This window comes from Bison bison, unplaced genomic scaffold, assembly GCF_000754665.1.
Source record: "Bison bison bison isolate TAMUID 2011002044 unplaced genomic scaffold, Bison_UMD1.0 scf7180017864508, whole genome shotgun sequence".
NCBI classification, from domain to species: domain Eukaryota; kingdom Metazoa; phylum Chordata; class Mammalia; order Artiodactyla; family Bovidae; genus Bison; species Bison bison.
The window spans coordinates 5,253,617-5,262,335 of NW_011495064.1; the positions used below are offsets into that span (position 1 = coordinate 5,253,617).

At 45.2% G+C, this 8,719-nt stretch overlaps 1 protein-coding gene across 2 annotated transcripts in view; it reads left to right on the plus strand.

Annotated features, from left to right (window-relative positions):
• The window catches only part of EIF5B (eukaryotic translation initiation factor 5B), a 128,137-nt gene that overhangs the window by 65,791 nt on the left and 53,627 nt on the right, over positions 1–8,719 (plus strand). The window contains exons 15-23 of one of the 2 annotated variants that reach the window (XM_010829639.1): positions 2,420–2,551; positions 2,970–3,152; positions 3,299–3,460; positions 3,965–4,096; positions 5,514–5,645; positions 5,749–5,825; positions 5,942–6,106; positions 6,941–7,079; positions 8,278–8,439. In XM_010829639.1, coding sequence (XP_010827941.1) covers positions 2,420–2,551; positions 2,970–3,152; positions 3,299–3,460; positions 3,965–4,096; positions 5,514–5,645; positions 5,749–5,825; positions 5,942–6,106; positions 6,941–7,079; positions 8,278–8,439 — 1,284 coding nt within the window. The remainder of the gene's footprint in view (positions 1–2,419; positions 2,552–2,969; positions 3,153–3,298; positions 3,461–3,964; positions 4,097–5,513; positions 5,646–5,748; positions 5,826–5,941; positions 6,107–6,940; positions 7,080–8,277; positions 8,440–8,719) is intronic. The other variant, XM_010829640.1, reaches the window with a different exon arrangement.

Genomic DNA, 8,719 nt, shown 5'->3' on the forward strand with positions numbered 1-8,719 from the left:
ACATCTTTTCATGTACTTATTTGCCATCTATATATCTTTTTTGGTGAAGTGTTTGTTAAGCATTTTGGCCCATTTTAAACATTGGGTTCTTTGTTTACTTACTGTTGAATTTTAAAAGTTATTTGTATATTTTAGATATTGTTCCTTCATCCACATGTTATTTTGCCAGTATTCTCTTCTATCTGTGCTTTGTTATCTCACTTTCTTTACTCTGTTTCACAGAACAAACTTTTTAATTAAGTCTAATTTATCAGTTCTGTTTTTCATGGATCATGCCTTTGGTGTTTCATCTGGTCATCACCATGGCCAAGGTCATCTGGGTTTTGTCCTGTTTAAAGAGTTTGAGAGTCCGGTGTTTTACATTTGGATGATCCCTTCTGAGTTCGTTTTTGTGAAGGGTCTGAGATCCGTGCGTCTCTTCAGCGTTTTGCCTGTGGACACAGTTGGTCCGGCACCATTTGTTCTTTACCTCCTTTTTAAAACAGTAAACCAACTTTTCATTACTGGAGCAACACCCGCTTGGGCAGAGTATATTTTTTATGTTTTGCTGGATTTGATGAGCTTTTTTATCTGCGAAGATTTTTGTGTCTCTCCGTGAGTGATTTTGATATATAGTTTTCTTTTAATATCTCTTGTCTGGTTTTCAGAATAATGACCTTATAAGATGAGAAGTATTTCCTCCTCTGTTTTCCGAAAGGGTTTGTGTAGAAATATTCTTCTTTAGGTATTTGATAGGATTCATTAGTAAAGCCACATGAGCATGGAGTTTAAGTAAGCTGAGTTATTTATTTAACTCAGTTTTATTTAGTTTTTACTTTCCTTTTGTTAGTATAGAAATCTGTGTCTTTCAAAGGACTAGCTTTCGGTTTTATTGATATTCTGTACTGTTTGTCTATTTTGTATTTCATTGATTTCAGGGGGTAATTTTTATTTTTATTTTTTATTTTTTGTCTTTTTGGTTACATTTGTATTCATTGTTCTTTCTCTGGTTTCTTAAAATGGAAGCTTTCACATATTTTTTTTTTTCTTTTCTAACACAAACATTTAAAGGTCTGCCTAGCACTATTAAAAACATTGCTTAGACATACTGTGTTTTTATTATCACAGGTAAAATGTTTTCTAAATAGTTTTATTGATACAGAATTCTAGGTTAAAAAAATTCTGTTTTCCTTCACTGTCTTCACTTTCTGGCTTTTATCTCTAGTCACTCTTTGTTCCACAGTGTGTAATGTGGGATTTGTTGGATTGCTTTTAAAAAGACTTTTTAAGAATTTTGTCAGTGAGATTATGTAATAGTTTTCTTTATATTTATCCTGCTTCAGTTTGATTTCCTTAGAAAGTTCTTGGTCATTATTTGTGCAGTTATTTTTCTGCTCTCTTATTCTTCTTTAAGTGTTTGATAGAATTCTAGAGCTTTTCTAGACCCTGAGTTACTTCTGTTAATATTGTTTTGTAGAAGTTACTGAAGTTTTCTTTTTCTCCACGATTTTTTCCTGCATGCCTCAGTTGGGGTAGTTTGTATTTGCTTTATCTTATTTGCTCATCTTTAGCATTGTGTCATCTGCTTCAGTTCAGTGATTTTTTCTTTTTAGTTCAGATTTTATATATGTATACACACTTTTTAGCTCTACAGGTTACATGCTTTTCCTTTAAAGTCATTTACATAATTTTATATATATAACAACTGTATATTTATAACAACTGTTTTAAGGCCCCTGGATGCTAATTGGGGGGCTTCCCTGGTGGCTCAGAGGTGATGCTAATTATATCTCATCATTGTCATTTCTGGGTCTAATTCTACTGATTTTCCTTCTTGATGGCATTCAGATTGGTCTGCTACCTTTGTATTATCACCCTAGACTGAGCCAACATAGTATGTTTTTTTTGTTTTTACTATTAAATAATCTTCCTCTTTATACCCATTTATCACTCTTGAAAAGTGAGAGAAAATAGATTATTTAATTAAACAGATTCAACCCTAATTTGAGCAATAAAACAGTTAATGATGGGGTGTTCTCTGAGATAGGAAATAATTATTGTCTTCTGTATTTTTCATATGTCATTTTCCTGGTGATGGTACTTGGCTGTAATTAATCCTTTTTTCTGTCAGCTATTTAACCATTTTGGAATTCCAGCATATGTTAATGTTCCTAGGATATTTTTGAATAAATGGCAGCCTCTCATGAACTGGTTGGAAGCCAGTGGGCAGTGTGGTACTTCAGTTTCTAATTAAGAGGGGATGCAGCTAAGCATATGATCGGGACTTTCGGTTCCATGAAATGTCTGAGTAGTACACACTCTTCCATATGTGTGTGATACACATTCGGATTTCCTGGAGCTTTTACATTAACCTTATTTATTAACTTGTTGAGCTTTGTGAGTGCTTTAGAGATGCTTCTGACATAAAAAACGTTTCTAGATTGATAGGTTGTATGATTGGAAAAAGAGCCCTGACTCTGACGTGGCCGCTACTCTGAAGAAGCAGAAGAAGAACACCAGAGATGAATTTGAGGAGCGGGCCAAGGCGATCATTGTGGAATTTGCACAGCAGGTCAGAAAGCTTCCCTTCTTTACAAGAGACCACATCACAGGAGATTTTTTCTTCTTTTGCCTTGTCTTTATAATCAAGCCAGTACTTTGATAGGTACTGGTTCTGTTTCCCTATGAATGGCATTTAGCATTTTTCATTCTTTTCTCTTCTCCATTCTCCTTAAATTCTTTTATTTCAAAGACCTCTCGTTGCAGTCTGAATTTTTAACACTTAAACAAACACTTGTTAAACACCAAGCTGACTTGGAAGGGAACCACTTTTCTGTACTGTGTACAGGGCACATGTGGTCTAGGTGTTGGTGAGGTGTTCTCAGAATGAAGAGCCATTGTTCATCCAGCCTCCAGTTGGTGGCTTCTGTTCTAGAGGCCTTCCTCCCCAGCTTGGCCTGTACCAGTGACTTTGCTTTTTATGTCTCTAGGGGCTGAATGCAGCTTTGTTCTATGAGAATAAGGATCCCCGCACTTTTGTGTCCTTGGTACCTACCTCTGCACACACTGGCGATGGCATGGGAAGTCTGATCTGCCTTCTTGTTGAGTTGACTCAGACCATGTTGAGTAAGAGGCTTGCCCAGTGTGAGGAGCTGAGAGCCCAGGTGATGGAGGTAATGCCAGCTATTCAGTTTAATCCACCCCGCCCCCCGCCACCTCCCAAGCAGGGTTTTCGGGTGGGGCCATGGATTGCTCTCAATTTAATCAGTGCGGGTCATTGTAGTCTGTGTTTCACCCCCTTTGCAACAATGTGTCCTAGGTTAAGGCTCTCCCGGGAATGGGCACGACTATTGATGTAATACTGATCAATGGGCGTCTGAAGGAAGGAGACACGATTATTGTTCCCGGAGTAGAAGGGCCTATCGTCACGCAGATCCGAGGCCTCCTGTTACCTCCCCCTATGAAGGAGTTAAGAGTGAAGGTGAGTCAGGGTGGTGAGCGTCGGCACGCAGCACTTGCACCATGTTGAGAAGTTCTGCTGGGGTTGTTCCTCCCTTTGAGAGCCAGCTGCTGTAATACACACATGCACCCATCAAGGGTTTAATTCCGGGTGTCTTCATACAGAAAGGACCTTCTATTAGAGATTTGAGAAATTTCTTACTTGCCAGCAGAGTTCCTCATAAAACTCAAATGCACGTTGTTTTGGTTCCACACAGCTATCTAGTTACCAGCAGTAACTGTATGTATGTATTGTGGCATCTTCTGCTGTGACTCATTTGTTTACTCATTCTGTGGTATCTTGGGAATTAAAGTTACTTAGCTTTTTAATGTTGAATTTATCAGTCTTTGATTTGTATTTATTGCTTTTTGCATGTACTTTAGAGAACTCTGCCTGTCCTAGAGTCATGACAGTATCCTCTGTCATCCTGTCCCCTGCTAGCCACCTTTCACGTAAATGTAGTAACAACTGTTTTGATCTCTGTAGAACCAATATGAGAAGCATAAAGAGGTAGAAGCAGCTCAGGGGGTAAAGATTCTTGGAAAGGACCTGGAAAAAACATTGGCTGGTTTACCCCTCCTCGTGGCTTATAAAGAAGATGAAGTCCCAGTTCTTAAAGTGAGTTCATTTCTTTCTTCCTCCAGTGATGTTTTGTGTTGTCTCTTGTGTGAGGAGGGCACTGCTGGGAATGAAGAATAAAATAGGCACCTTTGTCTTCATGGAGACTTATCTGGGTCTCTGAACAAATGGTTGATGGTTCAGAATCACTTCCGTTTGTATAACCACAAACTGGCATAAGTGATCATTTATATACATTAAAGTTAGAACGTTTTATTTAAAAAATGAACCAGGGACTTTCCTGGTGGTCCAGTGGTGAAGACTTTGCTGCAGGTTCAATCCCTGGTCGGGGGACTAAGGTCCCACATGCTTTATGGCCAAAAAACCAAACATAACCCAGAAACGGTGTTGTAACAAATTCAGTACAGATTTTAAAAATGGGTCACATCGAAAAAAAAAGAAGAATCAGAAGCTAGAAGTTCTCCATTCGTGATTTATTTTTTTAAGATACTCAGTTATATATATAGACTGGGCTTCCCTGGTGGCTCAAATGGTAAAGAATCTACCTGCAATGCAGGAGACCTGGGTTCAGTCCCTGCGTTGGGAAGATCCCCTAGAGAAGGGAATGACAACGGACTCCACTATTCTGGCCTAGAGAATTCCATTGCCAGAGGAGCCTGGCAGGCTACAGTCCATGGGGTGGCAAAGATCGGACATGTCTGAGCCGCTTTCACTCAGTCATATAGACAGAACTAACGAATCTCTTACTGGGTTCTAGAGGTCATTGTAAAGCCCGTCTGCCTGTCTTCAGGAGTAGGTGGCACACATGAGCCCAGCAGAGCTTCACAAAAGCAAACGCTGAGACATGACTGTTTATTCTCTTGTGAAGAGAAAACCCCGCTGTTGGCAGCACGGGGCTCCCGTGTGCTGGGGCAGCTGCTCTGGAGGCAGCACCCAGTCACTGCTCAGAGTCGGCCAGTGAGCGCAGGGTGCCCCTCTAGCCAGTCTCCAGGAGGCTTGTGGACTTGTGTGTCTTTCATGGCAACGACCGGGTGGTTTTACTGACCTCTGATCAAAATCTCTCCACCTTGTATGGAGCAGTGATAAAGGACTGTTGAGATGAGGGGTCTTGACCGTCAAACCCGCTGGGCTTAGGACTCCTGTACCATAAATAATGACATCATTATTTATGATGTCATTCCTTTCATCCATCTGCTTTGTATCTACTCTGCCAGGTGGTGCAAAGGTCTCACATGTTCCAGCATTAGTCAGCCTAACCGAAGTGAGATGGGCACAGCTCAGGTCTGCACCCACGTCTCTTCTTCCCTTCCCGCACAAGTTTACCATGCCTTGCCCGCACTCAGCCTTGGGTTCATATTTTCAGATGAACACTTAATCAAAAAGAGAAACGATTTAATTCTAGGCTGCTGAGATAGCGGTGTATTTATAACCTTGTCAAATGTCGTTTCTTCTCAAGGATGAGCTGATCCACGAGTTAAAGCAGACACTGAACGCTATCAAATTAGAAGAGAAAGGCGTCTACGTCCAGGCCTCGACCCTGGGATCTCTGGAAGCTCTCCTTGAATTTCTGAAGACATCAGAAGTGCCCGTAAGTCATGGGGCCGACTCCCCAGGACTCGGTGGGGGGCGCTGTCTGGGGGGCTGTCCTGTCACCTGACACAGGCATTTGAACTGGGAACCCCCTTTTACAGTACGCAGGGATCAACATTGGGCCCGTCCACAAAAAAGACGTCATGAAGGCTTCGGTGATGCTGGAACACGACCCTCAGTAAGTCATTTCTCCTCTGCACTGAAGGCTTGCATGCTGCCTGTTTGATTGATTGGGACTGTTAAGACTCGGTCTATATTTCATCCAGTAACCCTTGATGTGTTTTAACCTTTTAGGTATGCAGTGATTTTGGCCTTCGATGTGAGAATTGAACGGGATGCCCAAGAAATGGCTGATAGTTTAGGAGTTAGAATTTTTAGTGCAGAAATTATTTATCATTTATTTGATGCCTTTACGAAATACAGACAAGACTACAAGAAACAGAAACAAGAAGAATTTAAGTAAGTTGGTAGTTTTACCTGCTTTGGAGCTGTGCTGATGCAGCTGCTGCTGCGCCGGCCTACAGTCGCAGACAGGTGTGTGGGCATCAGCAGCGTGGCGCTTGCTGCCCCACGGTGACGAGCTGCCACAGACCCCGCCCGCCTGGGACGCAGTGTGTGACCCCACGTTCTCTGTAACGTTTCTTTTCAGTATTTTATTTTCCATTCGGCAGACCTAGGTTGCATTAATGGGTTGGGAGTCCTCACCTGGGGTCGCGTGGACCAGCGTGAGCGGGGAATTAGAAAGTGAAGGGCCCTGCGTGAGGAGCCTCGCCGCCTCCAGCAGAGCTCCAAGGGCGACCCTGGCAGGTCCCTTCTCTTGGAGCTCAGGGGTAGGACTAGTAGAGAACATGGGAGAAGCTGGGAGATGCAGGGTAAAGCAGGGAAAAGCCTCAGGGAGGCGAGCTGAGTTTGACGGTGTGGCTAGGGAGGCAGCTGATCTGAGAACGGAGGGTGCAGCCCAGACGCCTGGGGCGGGGTTGGGGGGTAAGAAGAGCCCTGATCAGGGTGGGTACTGAGGCAGAGGCACCGGTGACCTCGGGGAGAGCGCAGGAAGCACCTGGTAGGCTGTGGGCAGGGCTTTAGGGGTCAGCGGTAAGAGCCCTTCGCCAGCCCCCCGGTCCAGGCGGGATGTGGGTGGGGCTCTGGCCAGCAGGACCTGCGGGAGGGCCAGCCTCCCTGTTGCTCTCCCCCGAGGGGAGGAGACATCTCAAGAGTCACTGGTGCTTGCTTTTTCATGCATCTTAAGGGATTCTGTAAGCTGAAAAATCCTTGGGTTGTACTTTTTTCTTGCAGGCACATAGCAGTATTCCCCTGCAAGATAAAGATCCTCCCTCAGTTTATCTTCAATTCTCGGGATCCGATAGTGATGGGCGTGACTGTGGAAGCAGGGCAGGTGAAGCAGGGGACACCCATGTGCGTGCCCAGCAAAAATGTAAGTTCTGGGTGTACTTAGAAAAGTCTTCTCTTAAAGCAGTTCTGGCAGTTCAGGAGTGAACAAAAAACCCAGCAGAGCTCGTCCCTCCCTGTACTTGACTCCTCGATGGCAGCTCCTTATCAGTGTGGATTCTCAGCACCTGGTGTCAGTGCTTGACGTAATGAAAGCTGCAGAATTATTGACCTTCGTACTTCTGAGTCTGGGAGAAAATTCAGACTAGAATAATGAACACTCATTCATCTTTCCTCTGGATTAGCGTCATACCTAGGGAAAAGTAACATTGAGTAAATCCTGTGATTCACAGTTCTCATTGACACTTCACCGATAGTGCCCCAAATGTCTCTGGTCATGTTGTTTGCTGATCCTGCCCAGGGCTCCATCCAGGTATGTGGAGTCTGGTTATTAGCGCTTCGGTCTTGATCAGGAACAGCCCGCCATCCTTTCTGAAGAGTCCAGACCAGTAGTTTCACAGAGGGCTCCTCAGCCTGGATTTGTCTGGTGGTTTCCACGTGGCTGGGAAGGACACTCAGCATCTCCATCAGGGACAGTTTGCCCAGTTTAACCACTCACTGTCCTGCCCTGGGCAGTGGTTGTACCTTCTCCCCCACCCTGGACTTCCTTCCCTTCAGGCATCTTGTACACAAGGGTTCATCTCTCTCAGTACCCAGTTATCTGGCGTTTGGTCGGCAGAAGCCCATTCAGGCTGGGTCCTGTCCTTGCTGCATGGCACTTGGAGCCTGCTGTCACTTGCTGGGGCCCTAAGGTGCCCCAGGAGGCCTGGTTCCCGAGTACCGTCCTCTGCGCACTGTGACTCAGCTGCCCCTGGGGCTCATCGCTCCTCCACCAGCTCAGTGGGCTGAGCTGGACACTTCCTGGCAGCAGGGGTCCCTGGTGGGGCTTTAGCCAAACTAGATTCCGTTTTCACTCATATTCTCCTGGGTGAGGATCCAGGCAGCAGTGGTGCTCTGGCTCCCCTCACTGTGGCCAAGGGCAGGTGGCTCACAGCGCCCACCCCACGTGGGCTCCCTGCCTCTCCACTCGCCCCCTTGTTCTCCATGCCGGTCACCCCAGGCTCATTTCTGACCCGGGGCTTCTGGGCCTGCTGTTCCTCCTCCTCCGGCAGTTGTCACGCAGAGGGCAGGATAGAAACAACTCAGAGGGCCTCTGCTCACACTGCAGTTTCTGTTCTTTACAGTTTGTTGACATTGGAATAGTAACAAGTATTGAAGTAAACCATAAACAAGTGGATGTTGCGAAAAAAGGACAAGAAGTCTGTGTCAAAATAGAACCCATCCCAGGTGAATCTCCCAAAATGTATGGACGCCATTTTGAAGCTACAGACATTCTCGTCAGTAAGGTAAGCCACTCACTCAGCAGTTAAGAGAGGGGGCTGTCGGCTCTTCTGATGACTTTACTCGGGAGCGGAGGGCTGATGTTTAGAACCCGAAGGGACTGGATTCTTCATTAAAGCTTGGCCTGGCGTCCAGCCTCCTCAGAGCACCCACTAGAACATCTAGGTCGGGCCCCTTCTCCCTGACTTGCTGAGCAGAGGGGGCCCTGGGCCTCTGCGTCCTGACAGACAGGTGGGTGTGGCCTTGCTGAGCCCCGCCGGAGCTGTCTTGGTGATGGCAGCACCG